Source organism: Meriones unguiculatus, chromosome 2 (genome assembly GCF_030254825.1).
Source record: "Meriones unguiculatus strain TT.TT164.6M chromosome 2, Bangor_MerUng_6.1, whole genome shotgun sequence".
In the NCBI taxonomy this organism is placed as follows: Eukaryota; Metazoa; Chordata; class Mammalia; order Rodentia; family Muridae; genus Meriones; species Meriones unguiculatus.
Window position 1 is genome coordinate 119,510,920 of NC_083350.1, and position 23,637 is coordinate 119,534,556.

Below are 23,637 nucleotides of genomic sequence, written 5' to 3' on the forward strand. Positions count from 1 at the left end.
CTCCTTTCTCAGCTTCTTGAATGCTGGGATTATGCCTGACGCCCACCACCACGTCTAGGTTTCTACTGCATTTTAAAATACTACATTTTCTTTTGTGCTTCCACAAGTCACTATTAGAAGACCATAAATCAAACTGAGAGCAAATCACCGTACCAGGAGCCAACAGTGCAGTAGGAGATTGGTGGATATGTGCTCTGACCTCTTTAAGCTTGTGTATGTATGGGAGGGATGGGAATGCAGCAAACTACAAATTGTATAACTAAAACTACAAGTCATTGTGAAAATTGCTGATAGGAAGGAGTATAGGATACTAGAAGACTTTGCTGGTCTTGGGATCCAAAAAAGCTGACATGAACTGAAGGAAAAAAGAATGTTTCTGGCAGGGCATCTGGTCCTTTGCTATGAACTGAAAGAATTCACTGTACCTGGGGGAAAATGTGTAAAAACAGTAGGTAGCAGACTGATAATATTTGGCAAAAGGATTGGATAGGATAGTCAGAGCCACAAGACCACCTAAGAATTTAACAAGAGTTCTCTGTACCTCCTGACCCTCTAACTCCTGGGCTCCAAAGCAGGCAGGTATCATGTAGACCAGTAGACCAGGATGGTCTCAAACTTTACATATAGCCAAGGATGACTTTGCTTTTTTATTTTTTATATTTTATTTTATTTTTATTTTTATTTTATTTTATTTTATTTTGGTAACAGGGTGTTGCTATGTAGCCCTGGCTGGTCTAGAACTTGATATGTAGACCAGCTTGCCTTGGAACACTCAGAGATCACCTGCCTCTGCCTTCAAAGTGCTGTGTGTACCCCTATCACTGGCTTTCTTGAACTCTTGATACTCTTGCCTCTGACTTGTCAGGCAATTCAGATGTGTTTTGCCACACCCAGCTTAAGCATTGTGATTTCTGTGTTAAGATATCTTGCATTCACAAGCCCATATTCATGTTCTCCCTGTGACCTGCCTTGGTATGGAACTGCTGTGTCACTAGGGTACCCTTCATGGCATTCCAGGCTGGTCAGACCCTTGGCTGTTTATGGATGAGCATCTGTTCAGGGACCAGATTCATATCTGGGAATAAGTTCATAGAGTTCTCAACAGGGATCATACGCATTGAAGTGGACTCCCTCTGAACTTGTCAAGAGCAGATTGAAGCTCTCCAGGTAGTTTGAGGAAAGCTGCCTAGATTATTCCCAGTCCAATGATCAAAGCCCCTCACAACTCCAGGAGCTAGGGGTGCAACCCCACCACCATTCCCACAGACATTATAACCATCTAGCAGTAGTCCTGGGCAGAGTCCCTCTAGTGGTTACCAAGTGGGTGGGTCATTGCCACCTGCTCCCTGCCTCTAGGAATAATCTACACTACAAATGACGCCTGGGTGGGGCTTCTTTCCTCTTCAGAAACCCCAAGAGGTCGTGCTTGTCCCTACAATGTGCACTGAGGACCTGGTCAGTCATATGGGTATCTTTATGGCCAGTCAAGCACTCTTCAACCTTCATCCGATCAGTTTGGCTCCTCCATCTCTAGCTTGGGGATAAGTCATATTGGTCAGACAAATCAATATTCCTCCATTTGAAGGAACTCTCATCAATTGCTGAGAGGTTTCAGTGCCTTCCAAAATCTATCTGCCTTCCTTCCTTTCTCTTTCTTCTTTCTTCTTTCATTTTATTTTATTTTTTTTATAGATGGCATGATTTTATTTAGAAAGGGCATGCCTTCCTTATTAATCAAAAGGCAGGTGGCATTTTGCATGAAAAACACAGCATAATTTACATCAGTGTCCCCCAAATGAAATTCAAAGCTATTACAAAATGTGGACAAGATTTATATAAGTAAAACTATAACATCTTAATGAATAAATCAACTAATTAAATGAACAGTTGCTTTGTATGCGTATTTTAATTTTTTTACTTATTGCTATTTTTAAAATATTAGTTACATTTTATTAACTTTGTATCCCAGCTGTATCCTGCTCCCTCATTCCCTCCCAATCCTACCCTCCCTCCCTCATCTCCTCCCTGCCCCTTTCCAAGTCCACTGATAGGGGAGAACCTCTTCCCCTTCCATCTGACCCTGTTTTATCAGGTATCATCAGGACTGTCTGCAATGTCCACCTCTGTGGCCTAGCAGGGCTGCTCCTCCCTCGGGGTGGGGGGGGGGAGGTCAAAGAGCCTGCCATTGAGTTCATGTCAGAAATAGTCCCTGTTCCCCTTACTAGGAAAACACACTTGGATACTGAGCTACCATGGGCTACATCTGAGCAGAGGTTCTAGGTTATATCCATACATGGTCCTTGGTTGGAGAAACAGTCTCATAAAAGACCCCTGTGCCCAGATTGGTCCTTGTGGAGCTCCTGTCCTCTCCAGGTCATATTAACTCCCCCTTCTTTCATATGATTCCTTGCACTCTGCGGAAGGTTTGGTTATGAGTCTCAGTACCTGCTTTGATACACTGCTAGGTAGAGTCTTTCAGAAGCCCTCTGTGGTAGGCTCCTGTCCTATTACTTGTTTTCTCCTGTATCCAATGTCCATCCCATTTGTCTTTCTAAGTGAAGACAGAAATTGTGGTACTCTTACACAATGGAATACTACTCAGCAATTAAAAACAAGGAAATCATGAAATTTGCAGGCAAATGGTGGGACGTAGAAAAGATCATCCTGAGTGAGATATCCCAGGAGCAGAAAGACACACATGGTATATACTCACTTATAAGTGGATATTAGACGTATAGGATAACATACTGAAATCTATACACCTAAAGAAGATAAACAAGAAAGAGGACCTGGGGTAAGATGATTTATGTTGTTTTTAATACAAGTTTTAGATTGGTGATAAGGACAGAAAATATCTTCATGAAAACAGTAGTTTAAAGAGAAGAGAGTAAAGATAAAGAATCCATAAAGTGCTCACACTCATGTAATCCAAGCACCTGAAGGCTGAGGCCAGCACATTGACAATTCCAGGCCAGCCTCTGCACTGCATGGTGAACTCCAGTCTGGAAGATCAGGAAAGTTTCCAAAGAGTGGAGAGGCAAGGTCAGCATTAGATTTGCTGATAAATGATCATTGCATGAGTAGTAGAAAAATTAGAAGGATGGTTACTTTTTTCCCATGCCTTAGAAGGAAATTGGAAAACAGAATTTTCTCACTTAAGACACCTCTTTAAACTATGACAACCTTGAAGAGTTCCCATTCTAAGAGTCTATTGTCAACTGCTATACTTTGAATGTCATTTGTTGCTTCCAAAATGCAGGTTGAAATGTGCTCATGAATGTAAGAGATTCTTAGAAGTGATTCCCATCTTTCTTATGGAAGCAGATTTATTCTGTCCAGTGGCTGCCTTTCCCACTTTTCTCTGAGCACACCCACATGGATTACAGGTGTGGACTGCACCTTACTGAGGTTGTGGTAGTCATAAAGGAAAGCTGCTTTTTAAAAATTACTTATTTTGGGGCTGGAGAGATGGCTCATCAGTTAAGAGCACCATCTGATCTTCCAAATAGACCTGGGTTCAATTCCCACATGGCAGCTCACAACTGTCTGTAATGCCAATACCAAGGGATCTGACACCTTCACACTAATGCACATAAAATAAAAAAATTAATAAAAAAATTACTAATTTTATTTTGATTTTGAGACTGTCTTTACTCAATTCTCAAGCTAGCCTTGAACCAAAGCAGTTTTCCTGCCTCAGCTTCCCAAATGTTACCACACTGAGCTGGGAAGACCATATTTCACTTACTTTGAAGACCAGTTAAGGCCATTTTCGTGTCAGTGCTGGTTATAAAGTAGTATCCTTGAAGACATGAGAGGGTAAGTTTGAGTGTTTTATAGGGAGGAGGTGGGGGAGAAGGAGGGAAGGATGAGGTGTGAAGAGAACATGAACTTCTATTTTCTGATTTTAACAGGCTTTTTTTAGTTTTACCACATACACACACACACACACCTGCACACATGTGTGTTTATTTAAAATTTATTTTTTAAAACAGGGCACCTATGTATACCAGGCTACAGGATTCACCTGCCTATGCCTCCTGAGTGCCAGGATTAATGATGTTGAGCAGCATGACCACCACATTTTACTAATTTTTTCAAGGAAAAAAAATATGGTTATATATAAACATACACTAAGTGTAAAGTCCAGTAACTGTGGAGACTGGTTCTTTGGCCACCAGACTCTATGTCTGAAATAGTCTTAATAGCCCCAGTTGGGGGGTCTTACTTTTTATATCTTCTCCTCCTATTCACTCTTTCTGTGAACACAGCAAATGCATTCACATATTTATTTGTGGGATATTTTAGAATCAGAATTAGAGCTGTGTTATATAATGCTGGTTTTTCATTTTTTTCACCAGTCAGTTTTAGCTTGGTACTAAAGAGGCTCAGGAAATAGCCTTCAGCCTGATGGTTTGGGCAGATGACATAGTCATTTTGTGCTTGGTTTCTTCTGTAAAATATATGGTGTTGAAGGGCTGATTTGAAGTTTCCTAATTGCTTTAAAATGCTAATGAGAAATGCTAGGATCTTAAAGGGCAGACATTTGGTTGCATTCTATATGGAAAATGATTATCCTAATCCAGCTGTGAACACTTACAGTGATAAACTCTTGGCAAGCTAAAAGTGATGGCAGGGAGGGGTAGGTGGTAGAATGGGTGTCAGAAACATGATTCAGAAAGACCATTTCTTATTTCCAGTAGGCAGGTCTGCTACTTCTAAGGTAACAATGGCCTAAAATTAGAAAAAACCAAACAACAACAAAAAACCCAAACAAACAAACAAAAACTTTCTTGAATCTATTATAGTAGTTTAATTTGTGTGTGTGTCACTGGAGACAGGGAGCATAATTTTGGACAGTGTCTCATTTAACCCAGGCTTTGAATTCTCTATATTGTTAAGGCTGGCCTCAAACTTCTAATTCTCGTGTCTTTACCTACCAGATGTTGTTATTCAAGCTGTGCCAGGCTTGAATATATTTTTGATTGAAAATTCAAGTCACAGTTTTAGGGAGGTGTACCACTGATTATTCTTAGACAAATGTGACCTTTGACTTGTTCAACCTTTTTTTTTTTTTTCTTTTTTTGAGAATTGTGTCATGTTCTCACAATGAGTGCCTTGGAAAAGCTGGGTGAGGGGTCCAGGCATGAGAGCCACAGGTAGAAAGTTGGGAATGTGCTTTCCACTTTTTGGCTCTGCATAACATTATTTGGCAAGCTTGCCTCGGGAAAGCGGTTATTACTTTAAGAATTGTTGGGTGAAGGTGTTGTTTTTTGAATTGCATGACTAGTTTATTATTATTAATTCTGTTTATTAAAACATAGCTGTGGGGTTGAGTGTGGGCTGCACTTCAACCCTAGTATGTGGAGCTTTGTGTCAACAGGGGATCAGTTTAAGTTCATGCTGGGCTGTAGGGGGACTTTGAAGTCAGCCTGACTACATGAGATTGTCTCAAAACCTGAAAGAAACAAAAGGTAGGTTTTGGCTTTTTGCCTTTAGTGTAGCAAATGTTGATTCTTATTTCCTTGTAGTTTTTCATCTTTGTATGCTCTGAAGTTTTTGTCTCTGTTTTTAGTTTTTCTTGTATATTTATTCTGTATGTATGCATGTGAGTGCACATGTGAGGCCAGAGGATACTTTGCAGGAGTCAGTTTTCTTCTTATATCATGTGAGTTCTGGGCCGTGGTTGACAGCAAATGTCTTTTTTTTTTTTTTGTCCACTGAGCTGTCTCATAGGTCCTGTCTCTTTGGCTTTTATCCTTCTTGTTCATATGCTGTTTGCCCACTAACATGCTATGAATGCAGCACACTCCCCGTACATTTTTCTTAGGAGACAAACATGAAGAATAACTGAGGAAACTAATGCATCTAGCAGGGAGTTATGCAAGGAGAGCTTTAATCAGCCAGTCCTGAAGATACCTGATAAAACAGGATCAGATGAATGGGGAGGAGGTCCCCCCTATCAGTGGACTTGGAAAGGGGCACGGTGGAGATGAGGGAGGGAGGGAGGGAGGGAGGGGCTGGGAGGGAATGAGGGATCGGGACACGGCTGGGATACAGAGTTAATAAATAAAATGTAACTGATAAAGAAAAATAATAATAAAATAAAAAAAATTTCTTTTTAACAACATGCTCCAACCAAGGGCCATGAATGGAGAGGACCTAGACCCCTTGCTCAGATGTAGCCCATAGGCAGCTCAGTCTCCATGTGGCTGCCCTAGTAATGGGAACAGGGTTTGTCTCTGACATGAACTCAGTGCTGGCTCTTTGATCACCTCCTGCTGAGGGGGGAGCGTACTTGCCAGGCCACAGAGGAAGATAATGCAGCCAGTTCTGATGAGACCTGATAAGCTAGGGTCAGATAGTAGGGGAGGAGGACCTCTTCTATCAGTGGACTAAGAGAGGGGCATAGAGGGAGAAGAGGGAGGGAGAGTGGGCTTGGGAGGAGATGAGGGAGGGGCTACAATGGGGATACAAAGTGAATAAATTGTAATTTAAACAAAACAAAACAAGGTAGTCAGTGTTCTAAATGGAGGGGAAAGGGTTCATGAGCCTGCATCTTTAACCAAGGAGCTGTGGACAATTGATAGGTCCTGAGAGAGGGAGAGTCAGTTTTCTTTAAGGGTGTGGCCCTGGTAAGTCCCATGCCTATTAGTATTCAGGGAGCATAAACTGGGCATGGTGAGGCACTCAGGCTTAGGAGGTGGGAAACAATCTGGGAGTAGTTACCGAAAGGTGAATATGGTGAAAGTACATTGTATGACAATCTCAAAGAATTAGTAGATTAAAAAAATTGATACATGCATATATTCTTTCTTTGAATACTCCTGTCTCTTGAGTAAGGTTCTAAGATGAATACTTCAAAATACATTTTTCTACCATAAACAGGAAATTCAAAGCATTTTTCTCTTTTCATTTATGTAAGCTTTTGGCATTTCTCATAAGAGATTTTCTTAACTCCTTTTAAGTTGTTAAACTCATCCTTAAAGTTACAGTTTGAGGCATGTGATAGATATTCCATGCAAAATTCCCAACTCTATCTATCGTAATAAAGTCTTCAAGAGGATTGCAATTGTAGTGCCTCTTTATCCCACATTAATAATTCTTAAAGGCGTTCGTTGTCTTAAGAATTTCCCAATCCTCATTTAAAAAAATACTAAATTCATAGCAGTATTAGCCTCTGTTTTTAAACTTTAAAAATTATTGTTGCTTATTTATTTTGTGTTAATGCGATGGGAGTATGCATATAGAGGTTAGAAGACAATTTGGGGAGTTGGTTCTTTCATTTCACCATGTGGGCACCAGGGATTGAAGTTAGGTCATCAGACGAAGCAGCAGGTGCCTCTACTTTCTGCGCTGCCTCACTGGCAACATTAGCCCCTTGAAATTTCAGCAACAAACCCCCCAAATAGTGGAATTATACTTATGTAGTATAATTTGCTTAACTTATTGAACCTATTTATGTTTCTTAGAGTCATAAATCCTTCAAAAAGCATTTTATACCTTAAAATTCTACATGAAAAATCTAAAGGAGAAATCATGTATGATTCTGTACAATACCACTGCGCGCATGTACATGTGTAAATATGTAGTCTAGGTGGGAAAAAGCAACATTCTCTAATGCTTTTCCCTCTTCGCTCCATGAGCCAAGGCCCTTAACTGGATATGGTTGTTAGAGATGAGCCTTATAAAGCCTTTTTTCACTATATCACTTCTCAAAAAGGAGCCTGTCTTAATTAAGGTTACTATTGCTCTGATAAACACCACAACCAAAAGCAACTTGGGAAAGAAAGGGTTTTTTCATTAACAGTTCTGTATGAACAGCTTATCAGCAAAAGCAGTGAGGGCAGGAACTCAACTAGGGCAGGAACCTGGAGGCAGGAGCTGATACAGAGGCAATGGAGGAGTGCTGCTTATTGGCTTGCTCCTCATGGCTTGCTCAGCCTGCTTTCTAATAGCTCAGGAATGGCACCACCCACAGTGGGGGTCGCTATTTAAGAAAATGCCCTACATTTTCTTAAATGAACATCTCCCACCTATGGAGGCATTTTCTCTATTGAGGTCCCTCCTTTTAGACGACTTGTACTTGTGTTGAGTTGACATGAAATCAACCAGAACAGAGACTTAGTCTTGTCGCTTTGCTTCCTGCAGTAGCCCCACTGCCACTGCTTTGTTTAAAGGTCAGCATTATTGACCTTTAAAATTTCATTTCTCATTTATGCCTCATCTTCTCATCACACATTACTCTTCTGCTGAGAATAAAATGACTCAAATTTAAATAGGTATTTTACCTGTCCTTTCAAAGAAATAAGACCTTAAAACGGGCACTTTCTATATAAAATGTAGAAAAGAATTATTATTGTATGTATGGAATTCTAATGAAAGTCTGTTAGTTCGAGTAATATAAGAAGAACAGTTCTGTATTTCATCAGTTTTACATTTGAACATGGCCATGACTGGGAAATAATCATTAAAATATATTAATATAAAAATACTTCAAAATTCTTTACTCATGCCTGTATTCCCAGCTCTTGGGTTGTCAAGGCAGGTGGAGCTCTGAGAAATCCAAGCCAGCTTGGGCTACATGATGAATTTAAAGTGTCAGTACTGTCTCAGAAATCACACACACACACACACAAGAAAAAAAAAACCTAACCCTAAGAATTATGACATTGTCCATACTAGGTCTCTTGAAATCTAGTTGTAATGTTTTGAGGTCATTGCTATTTTTAGTTTTTAATTTTTATTTATTTATAAGCAGGGTCTCCTATATCCTAGATTGTCCTTGAATTTTCTATGTAAGAAAAGGAGTTTGTGGCCTTAAATTTCTAATCCTTCTGCCTTAATGCTGGGATTACAGCCATGTGCCACCATGCCTGGATATTTTTTCTGGGGAGTTTTTATATCTTGATTTCCAAATGAACTGAATTGAGATTCTGAAAAAATGTAAAGGCTTTCACATTTTCTGTGGCACATGGTGACAGATGCACAGCAGGTCCATATGTTGTGTATCTATTATTATAGTTAATCATTATTTTTGCTTTAGAGAAGGGCTGTGGCTAACCTCCAAGAGAGTGAAACTGTGAATATGGATATTCATATTGTTTTTCAACAGGAAGAGCTCTCAGTTGAATATCTTTGTCTCATACATAGCATAGCATCTAGGAGATAAAGGAGCTACAATTCTGGATGTTACTGTGAAATTTCAATGTGTATTTTCATCGGATGGAAAGGCACTCTGGTTTCTTTTTCTCCCATATATGGACTTGATGCCATAGGCACGCTAATTTTGCCATCTCCTCACGACTGCTCCTTTCCGCCTCCGTGCTTCTTCTGCACAGCACCATTCCCTCCACCTGCTGCATACTCCCTTCTTTGAGTCCATTTCCTTTTCCCCTTTCAAAACTTGGATCCAAAATTATTTCCCCTAGAAAGCTGTTAATCATTTCCTCTGTGTAACTCTTACTGTCCTTCCTTACCTTAATACAGATATAGGATTCAATTTCATGAGTTGTGTTGCTGTGACTTGCCTGCATCCGTGCATTTTTGAGATTAACTGCCCTATCTAATTTCACAGCTGATCTGGGACTTACTTCCATTTCACAGGTAGGGCCAAAAAGATATGGTTAATTTGGGGGATGGGGTTGCTTTTCTATTACCTTCTCTAGCTCCCAAATAGTGAGACAGAGATCCATTAGATTTATTAATAAACTTTAGGCTCTATTATTAGGCAGATAGCATTTATTCTAACCCGCTATGCTAGTCTGGCTACTTCCCAGCCACAGGCCCTGAATCACTTGCCATATTGGTTCTACCTGGGCTGCTTCTGCTCCATCAGGTCAGTCCTCATGGCCATGACCTTTTTCTACCTCTTCTTTCCTTTCTTCTCCTGTCCCTCGTGGTCCCTGCTTGAGACCCCCACAGTGGATCAGAAGTCTTGCCTCTGTTCTCTCTTACCCAGCTATAGGTTCTTAGCAACTTTATTAACCAATCAGAGATAGCTGGGGAGCAAAGTTTATACAACCTTGATAAATGAACATGATGATAGTGCCCACGTCCAAACTGCAAACAGATCTCCGGGCACAAAATTGAGCATCTGAACATGGCACACTAGGCCAACCCCCACCATAGGGCAACAGAGCACGAATATTTTCTTCTCTACTACATGCATGCATGCCTTTAGGCATACTCTTAGGTTTAACTGTGCTAAAATTTGAACATTTCCCCATCATTTTAAAAGTGTGTGTGTGTGTGTGTGTGTGTGTGTGTTTTGAGACAGGATCTCACTATGTTGCCTAGGCTGGCCTTAATTCACTAATGTAACACAGGCTTCAGGCTGGCCTCAAAGTCATAATGAGTCTTCTGTCTCAGCCTTCCTGAGGGCTGGACCTACAAGTGAGTACAGGATGCCCACCAGCATTGCTTGTAATAGTATAGTCTTGCCTTTCTCTCTTTCTTTCTAATCATTCTCACATGTTAAAATACAACCTAAAACCCCAGACTGATTTATTCAGGTGTGGTGTGCATGAAATGAAACAAAAGTGCCCATTTGAAATAACAATTTGCATTTTTGTGCTTGTATATACCCATGAAACTAGCACCACAATTTAGACAGTTTTTCCAGTAGCCCATGTCTGGGAAATTTCCTCATGCCTCTTTCCTTACTCTCTCTTTTTTCCCTCGTTTTCCCCCAGATAACAGCTGATTCGGGTTCTGTCTCAACACTTTATATTTTTTGCCTGTTCTCAATTCATACAGTTAGCATTAGAGTATATCCTCTAGTCTGGCTTCTTTTGCTCAGCATAAATTTTAGATTGTTCCTCTTTATGGCTGGATACTGTTTCACTGTATGTGACTGCAGCTTTTCATTTATCTGATCACTTGTCAATAGGCATTTGGCTTGTTTCATGTTTCTGGCTCTCATAACTAAAGCTGTTATAGAAATGAAATACCTGTTACAGGTTTTTGTCTGGCTACATTTCCATCTCTCTTGGTCCTACAATTGAAGAGTGTTTTATTTGGTTCTTGCTCACCCTCATCAATACTTGTCATTTAAAACTATTTTAGCTATCCTTGTCAGCCTTCAGTAGTATGTCATTATGGCTTTTCTGTGTATTTCTTTGATGGTTAGTGGAACTTAGCATCTTGCTTGAATTAACCATATAGATATGTCTTATTCTGTAGCCTACGAAGGCTTTGAACTCAGGATAGTTCTGCCTTCATCTTCTGAGTGCTGGCATTATAGATAACAGTCTAACTTTCTGGCTCTATAATCTTGAATCTGTTTTTAAATTGATGCTTCTCATTTTTTTTTCTCAAACTCAATTCCTAAAGAATTGACTTAAAATTATTTCTTAAGATTTTATTTACTTTTATTTTATGTGCATGGCTGTTTCTTTGCATATATGTCTGTGTATTTATTATTGCTTGTAGTATTCCTGAGCAAGGAGGCCAGAAAAGGGTGTTGAATTCTTTGGAATTGTAGTTACAGATAGTTTTAACCTACCACGTGGTTGCTAGGCACAGAACCTAGGTCCTCTGAAAGAGCAGCTAATGCTGCATGCTTTTGGTGTCCATAAAGGCCAGAAAAGGTCTTTGGGTCCCTTGAAACTGGAGTTAAAGATGGTTGTAAGCTGTCATGTGAGTGCTGGGAACTGAACCTAGGCTATCTGCAAGAGAAGCCAGTCAGCTTAACCATTGAGTCATCTTTCCAGCACCCATTGCTACTCTTAATTGAGTAAGTGGTTTAATTACATTTTCTTTCCTGTATTATATAATGAGTTCTCTTTTGATGCCTGTTTTGCAGTAGGTATTATTACATAATATGTCTAAGTGCCCAAAGTAAGATAGGAACTAACTTGCCTTTTCATTTATGGAAATTACAGGGTTGATAGTAAAACATTAAATGAGATTCATATGCTAAAAATATAAAAGAAGAAATAGCAGAATAAAAAGAAATTTGAGGCAGAGTTTCACTCTGTAGCCCATGCTGAGATTACAGGCATAGGCCATCACAGCTGATCATTGTGATTTGTGATAAAGCTAAGTTCCCCAACCTATTGAAGGAGTGACTATCTCAGGTTGAGAATCATCATTCTCCCGGAAGAGGGCATGCTTGGGCAAAGTTGGAACAACAGGCAGGCATTAGGAGCATGAGGAGTGGAGAAGGCTGTTACAGCATCCATTGAGGTCCAGGAGCTGAGCCCTGAAAGTAGTTCATAACAGTAGGCTCCTGGAGAGCAAGTGCAAGGATAGATCATGAGGAAATTTAGGTGACTGGTGAAGAAGACTTTTAAATATTTTTGAGAAAGAAAGTATAAGATAGGATTTATATTTTTGAAAAATAATAGGTGATACAAAACTGAAACCACTAGAGACCATTTTCCCCTGTAAAGAATAGTAGAAGTAGTGGAATGTAATGGAAGTTTTGATTTCTTTGTAAACTCAGTTATGTTTTGTAAATATGTTTTTGTTTTAATTCCAAGTATGGGATTTTAGGTTGGGCTATAGTTTGTCCACAGCTGTTAATTGTCTCTTGCGGTTGTGGCTTTTGCCAGCTGCTAACGGCCTACCTCCAGGCCTGGAGAGGGCCATGGTCTAGGACTCTGAGGATATAAATTTGAGAGCTCAGAAGGAGGTGGCATGCACTGTTGGTGTGTGGTGTGCAGCAGTTTGGAGCAGACCAAAAAGACAGACAGTGTGGTGGTTTGGAGCAGATAGAGATGCTGTGGGGCACAGTGGTTTGGAGGAGACTGTTGGCTGTGTTTGCTGTTGATGGAGATTGGTCTATCCCCCAAAGACCCATTGACCCTAAACAGCTGGTAGAAGTAAAGGGGTCTGTGTCTCCTCTTCCCCACTAACCTCTTTCCTATGTAGGGTTGGGAGGTTGGGAGGGAGGTAGAGGCCTGACACCCTAAATAAAGTAGAGTTTTAAAAACTAGTTACAGTGGAAAGATTGGAGAGTTGGTTATGGAGAACACAGATGAAGAAAATGAGAGTGCCATTTTGGAAAAGCTGCATGGTGGTTTTAAGATGAGCTTTTCAGAATAGAATTGCTGAGAAGGCAGTTGAGTATATGAGGCTAGAGATAGCACTGGGAATAATCAGCCAGTGATGGCAGCTGAAACCATTGGTGTTTAGAGTGACAGGAAAAGGAAGATGAGATATAAAGAAACTTCATTAGAGCTGTGAAGTGCACACCAGAGAAATAAGAAAAAAAAAAAAAAACAAAAAAAAAACTAAACAACTACAAGAACATTTTATTACAACTGGGGCATAGACTGTGTTATTTAACATTGTGAGCTCAGAATTCCACTAGTTTTTGCGATGATAATGAAAATCTGTGTGTCCGTTAATTTAAAGGTTAAAAGTTCTTTTTTTTTTTTTTTTTTAACATTTCAGTGCAGGAGCTCAAGAGTTGGTTCAGCAGTTTAGAGCAGTTATTGATCTTGCAGAGGACTCAGTTTCTGTTCCAAGCACCACCCCCATGGTGATTAACACCTGCCCATTTAAGAGGAACCAGTGTTCTGTCCTGACTTCCACAGGCACCAAGCACACACACATGGCATATAGATACACGTTCAGGTAAATATTTACACACATAAAAATAAACAAATAAATAAAGCATTTAGTACAATTTATATTCAGGAGTATAACCTACTCTTGTTTTTTTGGATATAGATTCTATTTTTACTTGTTTTACTGTTTCCAGTTGTAACCCTTTTGGGACTGGAAAGGTGGCTCAGCAGTTAAGAGGTGCATATTCTTTTTGCAGAATGTATGAGTTCCATTGCCAGCACCAATGTCAGAAATCTTACAACTGTAACTCCAGCTCCAGGGAGTTTGACCCCTCTGGATTTCCACACAGAGACTGAAACACATATAACCACAGAAAGACTCACACACTTATACATAGTTAAAAAATAAATTGTAGGCCTTAAAATGAGAAAGATACTGAACATTTTAATTTATCAGTTTGATATAGTTCCAGTGGTTCATAGAATTCTAAAACCCGGTACATGATTGCAAACCGTTAATGAGAGAAATTATAAACTACTCAGGTGACAGAGGATTTGTGGTAAATCTAAAGAACTTAGGTTCTCATAGTTACAGAGTGCAAATGCAGCAGCAGCAGTAGCAGCCATATGAGAGATGAACTTGATAGAGAGAGTGAAGTCAAGCAGCAGAAGTCTGAGAAGATCTATGTGATTTTTTTATTTAACAACTTGGTTGTAGTTTAAAGTAATCAGACTTGGTGCTGGGGAGATGGCTTATCAGTTAAGAGCACTTGCTGCTCTTCTAGACAGCATTCACACTGGGTGAATCAAAGCCTTATGTAATTCCAGCTGCAGGGGATCAAATGCTTTTTTCTGGTCCTTACAGATACCTGCACTCAAAGTCTATGTACACACACACACACACACACACACACACACACACACGCAGCAACAAGAAAGAGAGAACATTAAAAAATAAAATCTACATCATACTTCAAAAGTAGTCCTTCATAAACCCACAAGGTGAATTCGCAACAGCAGCTAATGTAAGAATGCTGCTAGGGCAAACCAGGGGTGGCTGCATGAAATACACCCAAGTACATGCCGTGGGTGCCACTACCATGGATGAAAGTGTGATGAAGGGATGGGAAAGATGGAGTACTGGTGGAGAGGCAGGAGAGAAAGCAAAGGTGAGGGGTTCGTACACTGTGGAGAAAGGCGGTTCTGGAGATGTGACAGTGCTAATGAAGAAGGCATTGTGAGATCCTGGTCCAGGCTGCCGCCAAGGGCCATGGTCTGGGTCCATGGTCTTGATGCAGCTGGAGTCTGTGTCGATGTCTGTCACTCAAGTTACCACCAAAGGCCAAGTGGATGTCTGTGGTCCAGGCTGCTACTGGAGACCATGTGGATGTCTGAGGGCTGTACTGCCTCCACTGCTGCTGGGGGTCGTGTCTGGGATCTCTGTCAGCCAGGGTCTGTGTTGATGTCCCAGGCCCATGTTAACACCAGAAGCCGTGCAGATGTCCCTTCTTTGGACTGCTGTCTGAGGCACTGTGCTGAGCTGCCCCGTGCCTCGCCTGGGAAGCACAATAAAGCTGACCCTGATGTGGGTATGTGTGCCGAGCTGGTCCTGCCCCTTGTCTGCTATGGGGTGTTGTGGGGAAGGGAGAGATGCTCCCACACCCCTTGACACCTGCAGCAGGTGGGAAAGCTGGCCTCACCCCTCACCAACTGCAGCATTCGGGAGAGTGGGCCCTGCACCTCTCCTGGGCAGCACAGTGGAGCTGGCCCTAGTGGTGAAGGCACGAATAATAACCCTGCCCCAAAGACATGAGAGCAGGAGAGCTGACCCTGCCTCTTGCCAGTTGTGGAATAGGATGAACTATCAGGGCAGTGCAGAGCTTGCCCTGGTGTTGCAGTAGGGGAGAGCTGGTGGGCTGACCAACTCAGCTACCTCCTAGGCCCAGATTCAGGGTTTTGAGTTGGCCCACCCCATCGTCTACTCCCATCTGTGATCTGCTGGAGCATGTGAAAGGATCAGCTCTATAGATCCAAAGCTGCAGGATCCCCATGACACAGGGCAAAAACAGCATAGCTAAGGAATCCTGTGAGGATCAAACTTTGATGATGTAGCAAAAGCCAGAGGTCTTGGACCACACCAAAGACTCATCATGATGAATATTTGCAAGTAAATATATGCAGACAAAAAGGTGTACTGTGTGACACACTGTGACACTATAGCTTCCACAAGATTTTTTTTTTTAATTCTAATTTTATTCTCTTTTGGGTTGGGAGGTTGCAAGGGTGTAGGAGGGTGGATACGAAGGGAAGGGGGAGATGAGTGGAATTGGGGAGCATAATGTGAAACTCACAAAGAATTGATAGAAAGTTTTAAAGAAAGAATGCTGCTAAGCTTTCATGTCATTGTCCTAGTTAGGATTTCTGTGGCTGTGATGAAACTCATGACCAAAGCAGCCTGAAGGAGAAAATAGTTTATTTTGCTTACAGTTCCATATAACAGTTTATCATCAAAAGTAGTGAGGGCAGGAATTCAAACAGGGCAGAAACCTATAGGCAGGAGCTGATGAAGAGGCCATGGAGAAGTACCGCTTACTAACTTGTTTTCCATGGTTTGCTCAGCCTGCTTTCTCATAGAACCACCAGCTCAGGGATGGCTCTACCCACAATAGTCTGGGTCCTGCTGCATCAATCACTAATTAGGAAAATGCCTTACAACTGGATCGTATAGAGGATTTTTCTCAATTGAGGCTTCCTCCTTTCTCTTTGACTTTGGTTGACTCTGGCTTTTGTCAAATTGGCATAAAACTAGCCAGGACAGTCCTGGTATATTGTATTAGGTTTGGTGGGCCTTTCTTGTCACAAAAATGGTTTTTTAAAGTATTATTATTAATTATACTTTATTCACTTTGTATCCCCCTTGTGGTTCCCTCCCTCCTCCCATCCCAATTCCTCCCTTTCTCCACCCTCTGCATGCATGCATGCCCCTCCCCAAGTCCATTGATAGGGGAGGTCTTCTTTTCCTTCCTTCTAATCCTAGTCAATTAGGTCTCATCAGGAGTGGCTGCATTGTCTTCTTCTGTGGCCTGGTAATGCTGCTTCCCCCTCAGGGGGGGTAATTAAAGAGCAGGCCAATCAGTTCATGTCAGAGACAGTCCCTGTTCCTATCACAATGGAGCCCACTTGGGTACTGAACTGCCATGGGCTACATCTGTGCAGGGGTCTTAGGTTATCTCCATGCATAGTCCTTGGTTGGAGTATCAGTCTCAGGGAAGACCCTTGTGCTCAGAATTTTTTGTTCTGTTGCTCTCATGTGGAGATCCTGTCCTCTCCAGATTTTACTGTTTCCCACTTCTTTCATAAGATTCCCTGCACTCTGCCCAAAGGTTGCCCATAATAAGCCTCAGCATCTGTATTGATAATCTGCAGGGCAGAGCTTTTCAGAGGTCCTCTATGTCAGGCTTCTGACTTGTTCCCTCTTTTCTCCTTCTTACTTGTACAACCACTCTGGAAAGCAATCTGGCACTTCCTCAAGATCCAGCTATATCACTCCTAGTCATATACCCAAAAGAGGCTCAAGTACACAATAAGGACATTTGCTCAACCATGTTTGTAGCAGCCTTATTTGTAATAGCCAGAAGCTGGAAACAACCCAGATGCCCCTCAGTGGAGGAATGAATACAGAACTTGTGGTATATCTACACAATGGAATATACTCAGCAATAAAAAAACAAGGAAATCATGAATTTGCAGGTAAATGGTGGGATCTGGAAAAGATCATCCTGAGTGAGCTATCTCAGAAGCAGAAAGACGCAAATGGTATATACTCACTCAGGTAGACATATAATGTAGGATAAACCTACTAAAATCTGTACACCTAAAGAAACTAATCAAGAGGGAGGACTCTTGCTAGAATGCTCAATTCCTATCCAGAAAGGCAAATAGGATGCACAAAAGTGATTTTATTAGAAATTTAGAATTTGAAATCTATAAAAGGACTTTAAAATTCCTCTTCACTTGTTTGTTTGTTTATTTATTTGATATGTTAGGGATTGAACCCAGGGTCTCATAAATGACAGGCAAGTACCCTGCCACTCCTACTCCTGGTACCTTCCAAAATTATTTTTGCCTTTTTTGTTTGTTTGTTTTTGAGACAGGCTCTCACTGCGAAGTTTTAGCTGGCTTGGAACTCACAGAAAACTGCCTGCCTCCGCCTCCTCAGTGCTGAGATTAAAGGCATGCACCACCATGCCTGGCTTATATCATGAGTATTTGTCAGAGTCATCATGGGTGTGTTCATCTTTGGAAATGTTCTCACAGACACAGCTAGCATAGTGCTTTACTTAAGCTCCTAGACACTTCTCAGTCCAATCAAGTTGATGATCAGTCGTTGTACACAATTATTCTATCAATTTGCATATTTTTATGTGCAGTCACATTATCTGGAAATATAATTTCTCTCCTTCCAATTCTTAGAATATAAATTTGTTTTTCTTATTACACTAGTTAGGATCCCTTGTGTGAGGTTAAATGGAAATGTTGGTGATACTGTACCACATTACAATGAAAGGGAAAGCTTTCAGTATCCCACCGTTGAACGTGGTGGTTTTCACAGGCCTGCTAGATTGAAAGGGTTACCTCTCTTCCTAGTTAGCAAACAGGTTTTATGATGAATGGATGCACATTGTGTCAGATCCGTCCTTTGAGACAGGGTCTTACTGTGTAGACCCAAACTCCACTCACAGCCACTTGCCTGCATCAGCCACCACCTTTGGCCCGGGGCTGCTTACTTTCTCTGGCTTTGTCCAGCTTCCAGAGGTTCTGCAGCTGGTCCCCCAGCAGTAGCACCGGTGTTCAAATACATGAACCTGTATTGTTTCAAACCGTAATTGATGTACTGTACACCCAGACAGTTCAGACACTAAACCAAATTGTTTAGATTTGTAACATTAAATTTTTAAAGCCAAATTGACAGAGTGAAATTATCTTTAGAGATAAAGAGATGTTACTTAAGACTAATGTATTTAATGATCAAAAGGAAAGCTGTTGTTTTCATATATATATATATATTCATGAAAACAAATATATATGAAAAAATATATATATATTTAACAGAGTAAAACCCTTTGGGGTATCCTGTAATATCAGATAGCTACAAATGGCATTAGCCTTTCTTGGTACATGCTTTTCTCTCCCTTTTCTCTGTGACCAAAATCATAATTTAAGCCCAAAATACAAAATGAATTTTATAAAACTTAGTTTCTGTGGGAACTTTATTAAAATAAGTATAAAGAGTGAGGCAATGTTCTTAGCGTACTGATAACAAAAGTGGTAACATGGTCTTTTTTTAATCTTTGAATTCAACTACCAGTTATGTTGAAATTAACACACAGCCTTAGCTTTACTTGGCAACTTTAAAAAGTGAGAGTCAGTGTTCTGAAACAGAGCCCTTTTAAATTTATTGACTCTTGTTTTGGCTGTAGAACCAATACACTCGGAAGAACTGCAGGACAACAGAGGAGATGCTTTCTTTTCCCCAAGCCTGTGTTTTGGAACCTACTACCATTAAGCATGTTTTCTATTTCTGTTTTAATTAAAAGAAAATATACTTGTATTTTCTCAGACTTTGGATTATGTAAATGTCTTTTAACTTTTCACCTCTCAGGGATTATGACCTGAGTGCACAAATACTTTAAGCCTCTTTTCCAGCTGCTGTAACAAAACAGCTGACATGCAAGTGAGGGGAGGAGGTGTGTATTTTGGCTCATGGCTCCAGTACAGTTCATTACGGTAGGGGAGGTGTGTAATCTGTCCTTTTTATATAGAGTGAGCTTGTTTTTGCAAAGAGTAATGATAGAAAATTTTTCAAATTGAATGCTAAAAGTGAGATTAAAAAATAATAAATATTGAGTCTTTAAAATATAAATTACAATGACCCTGAACTGAGCTTGCAACTCATTTCCCAAGAAGATCTTTAAATTTCATCTGTTACATGTGCAGACTGTCACTTTAGGTTTCTAGATTGACCTGCCTCAGAGTCATGTCTTCAGCTACCTCCTTTTCCTTTCTTTGTTTAATCTGAGGATTTATTTTATTTGTATGAATGTTTTTCTTAACATATGTATGTATACCACATGCATACCTGGTACCCAAAGTCAGAGGAGAGTTTTCTCGACAACCAAGCCATCTCTCCAGTTTCTCAACTCCTTCCTTGATATCTCCATTCAGTGCCATCTCATGAGTGTCCACCTGGAGACAAGTTCATATTCACTGTGTCCTTCCCAAGTCTTCCCACAGTGTCCTGAACACCTAAAATATAAAGCAACTAAAAAATAAAGTTAGTGGTAGCTTTATTTTTTATTTTTATCTTCATCTGACAAAACCTTTGCCAACTTTTCCAACCTACTCTGTATTTTATATAATAATTTGACCATATATTTAGGATATATTAAAAAAATGGCACTACCTATCACATCTGCTGCCTTTCTAGTACATGCCACAATTGTCTCTTGTGTGGATCATAGCAGTAAATAGTCATTTGTAATTGTGTTCAGAGCTAGCAGCTAGAACAATACCACAGAAGTTGATTTTTCTTTTCTTTTTCTTTTTTTATAATTTTAACTTTTTTAATATTAATTACAGGTTATTTGTATCCCAGCTGTAGCCCCCTCCATCATTCCCTCCCAACCCCACCCTCCCTCCGTCGTCTCCTCCCTGCCCCTCTCTAAGGTCACTGATAGGGGAGGTCCTCCTCCTCTTCCATCTGACCCTAGTTTATGTGGGCTCATCAGGACTGGCTGCAATGTCCTCTGTGGCCTAGCATCTTTTTCTTTTTTTACTTTGCTTTCAGCAGTAGGCTTCCATCTTGTTCAGGGTAAAAGTCCTGTGTGTGTTTGTGTGTGTAGGCCAGAGGTTGACTTGGGTAGCTTCCTTTAGTACTCTCTGTTGTTTTTGAGACAGGGTCTCTCACTGAACCTAAAGCTCATTGAGTTGGCCCTTTGTCTAGTCACTGAGCCTCAGGGATTCCCTTGTCTCTGTCTTCCCAGTTCTAGGATTTCATGCATGTGCCACCATTCTAGTTTTTAAACATGGCTTCTGAGTATACAATTCAGGTCCTCGTGCTATGTGTCAAGTGCTTTAGGTGCACCCTCTCTCTTGCTCTAAGTGAGAATTGTATTGGGAAGAAACAACCCACATTTAGCTCCAGGGTTAAGAAAGACTGGATTTGTAACTCACTTCAACAAAACTTTCATCTTTCTAACCCACTTTGTTGATGGTAAAACACTTAAAATGAAGGCATTACTTTCATTTGGAGTCAATGATTAAGAACAAAAAGGTCAGTGTCAGCAATTTTTATTATATGCTATTCTCTAGATGTTTGAAAAGTAATTTAGAAAAGGGAAAGGATAATTACACCTACTTTGTTAAGTTAAATGAAGGAAAGTCACCTAATAATTGTTTTTTAAATTACTCTTCTGTCTGCATGGTATCATTTGGAATGCGCAGGGATTTAGTTATGAAATTTCACATTACAATTTGCTTAAACATTAATTCTGTTGGCTTTCAAAGTGCTCTTCTCATTATGAAGACATATTTTTAGGTGTAGGATGTTTCTTCTTCCTTTATTAATTACTTCTTCCTTTATATTGTTCTTAACTGTTGTTTTGGGATTTTTTTTTTTTTTTTTTTTTTTGTGACAGCATCTTGTGAATGAGGCCCAGGGCTTCTTAATTCTTAGTGCTCCTCTTGTTTCAGTCTTCTGAGTACTGAGATGGGTATCCACATACCAGACCTGGATCATGATAGATTTGTTATTAGGCAACTGTTGGACTTCTATGCTTCTTGGTTTCCATCTGCTCTTTTCAACTTCTTTTCTTTATACATCCTATCTTATCAACTGTATTTCCTAGATCACCAGCTTCAACTTCCACCTATCCACTTAACTTTTTTGACTTTAATTTTTTGAAATAATTTTATTTATTATTTATTACAGTTTATGTTCTTTGTATTCCGACGGTAGCCCTCTCCGTCATTTCCTCCCAGACCCATCCTCCTTCCCTCTTCTCCCCAGTATGCCCCTCCCCTAGTCCACTGATAGGGGAGGTCCTCCTCCTCTTCTATCTGACCCTAGCCTATCAGGTCTCATCAGAACTGTCTGCATTGTCTTCCTCTGTAGCCTGGCAAGGCTGCACACCCCCAGGGGGTGGTGACCAAAGAGCAGGCCACTGAATTCATGTCAGAGACAGCCCCTGTTCCCCTTACTAGTGAACCCACTTAGAAACTGAGCTGCCTATGGGCTACATCTGAGCAGGAAGTGTAGGTCCTCTACATACATGGTCCTTGGTTGGAGTATTGGTTTCTGCAGGCTCCCTGGTTGTCTTTAATTTTTAATAATACTTTGTTATTCTCTGATTGTACATTAGTCTACTCATTTTATATTTGTATATAGTATTTTGTTTTATATATGTATATATAGTATTCCTTTGAAGGAATGTCTAAGTCTTTTAGTTCTAATCTCTATATGACTAGTGAAATAAACTAGTTTTTCTTTATTACATTAGCATAAACAAAACTTGAAATTCAGCATGGGAGGTACTCTTGTGTTTTTTTTTTCCCTTGAGGCAGAGTTCCATGTAGCCTCATCAGTCCTTTTGCTTCTGCTTCTCAGACGTTGGTTGGTTGCATTAGTTTAAGCTTCTAGGCATTTCTTTTTGCTTGGGATAATTTTCATTTTTCAATTTTCCTTGAACCTTTATTCTTAGGAAATATGGCTAATATTTTGATATGTGTATGGGTATTTTGATTACATGTATGTCTTTATACCACATGTATGCAGTGCCCATGGAGGCCAGAAGAGGGTGTTGGATCCCCAGTAACTGGAGTTATAGATGTTAGCTGCCATGGGGGTGTTGAAAATTGGACGTAGGTCCTCTGAAAGAACAGCAAATGCTATGAACCACCAAGCCATCTCTCCAGATTAATTTTTTTAAAAAGACCTATGTAAAAATCTGTGTTTTGTTGTTGAATTTTCCACCAATCTTAGGATAAAATGATTTTTCCCCCTTTTACTGAAATTAATCGTTTATTTTCTACTTACTTAATACATACAATTTTCTTTTTCTAGGGTTTCCAGACTTATAGAATGGCTAAGCATTAGTGGAAGGAGAAGCATAAATCTAACATCCATTATGGACGCAGGTTTAGCAGATGGAGAACCTGACCGAACTTCGGTGAGTAGTTTTAAAACAGGACATGCTATCCTCAGCTGGCTGCAGAGTGCTTGATATAAGCACTGGCTTTATTCTTAGAAATTCATGGAAAGCAAAGTTTATTTGTTTGTTTGGTTTTGGAGTTTTTTGGAGACAGGGTCTCACTATGTAGCCTTGGCAGGCTGTGAATTCACTGATAAACCAGGCTGGACTTGAATTCCTAGGGATCTGATTCCTCTGCTTTGCAAGTGCTGGAATTAAAGGCAAGTGCTGTACACCTTGCAAAAGTAGTATTTTTAAAATAATAAACTTAAATAAATAAATAAATAAATAAAGCTTGTTTGAGCAGAGCCCTGTCTAATTTCTGGTATTTCTGCCTTATCTCCTTATTTTCCCAGCTATATTATCTCAGACATACTGATGTAATAGTCTGCTTTCTCAAGAGCTTTTTGGATCTTAGTAAAATCAAGAGACTATTAATAGCTGAGGAAATAAAATCCCTCGAAATCACAAATCATATGCAATTCTGAGGAAAGAGAGTGAAGGAAACATTTAAACTAATAAAGAATTAAGGGCAAAGGCTCTATAGTGTGTATGGAAATTTGAAGGTTTAATAAATGGTGCTTCCTGAATTAGATTCTGAAATTAAAGTAAATGTGGAAGGCAGATTAAGTATATACTATTCAATAATTTAAAAAAAATCACCACTAGTATAGATTAATTTTTATAGGTCATTATTTTAAAAAAGGCTTTGCTTCAGAGTAATCATTTCATCTCTTATATTTGAGTGATTCTATTAAATATTGATTTATAGAAACCTTATTAGCAAGTATTAGCAGCTTTTTTCTTATCTAAAGTAAAGGTGTCCTCAGTGAAATGTAACCTGGGGGATCTTGATCATTTATTAGTTTTTG

General features: G+C 40.0%; 1 protein-coding gene across 5 annotated transcripts in view; it reads left to right on the plus strand.

Annotated features, from left to right (window-relative positions):
- The window catches only part of Osbpl8 (oxysterol binding protein like 8), a 141,584-nt gene that overhangs the window by 13,954 nt on the left and 103,993 nt on the right, over positions 1–23,637 (plus strand). For 4 of the 5 annotated variants that reach the window (XM_060378039.1, XM_060378040.1, XM_060378038.1 and 1 more), the window contains one exon: positions 22,639–22,744. In XM_060378039.1, the coding sequence (XP_060234022.1) occupies positions 22,703–22,744 (42 nt within the window). In that variant the 5' untranslated portion in view covers positions 22,639–22,702. Of the gene's footprint in view, positions 1–22,638; positions 22,745–23,637 lie in introns of those variants that run through there. The other variant, XM_060378043.1, reaches the window with a different exon arrangement.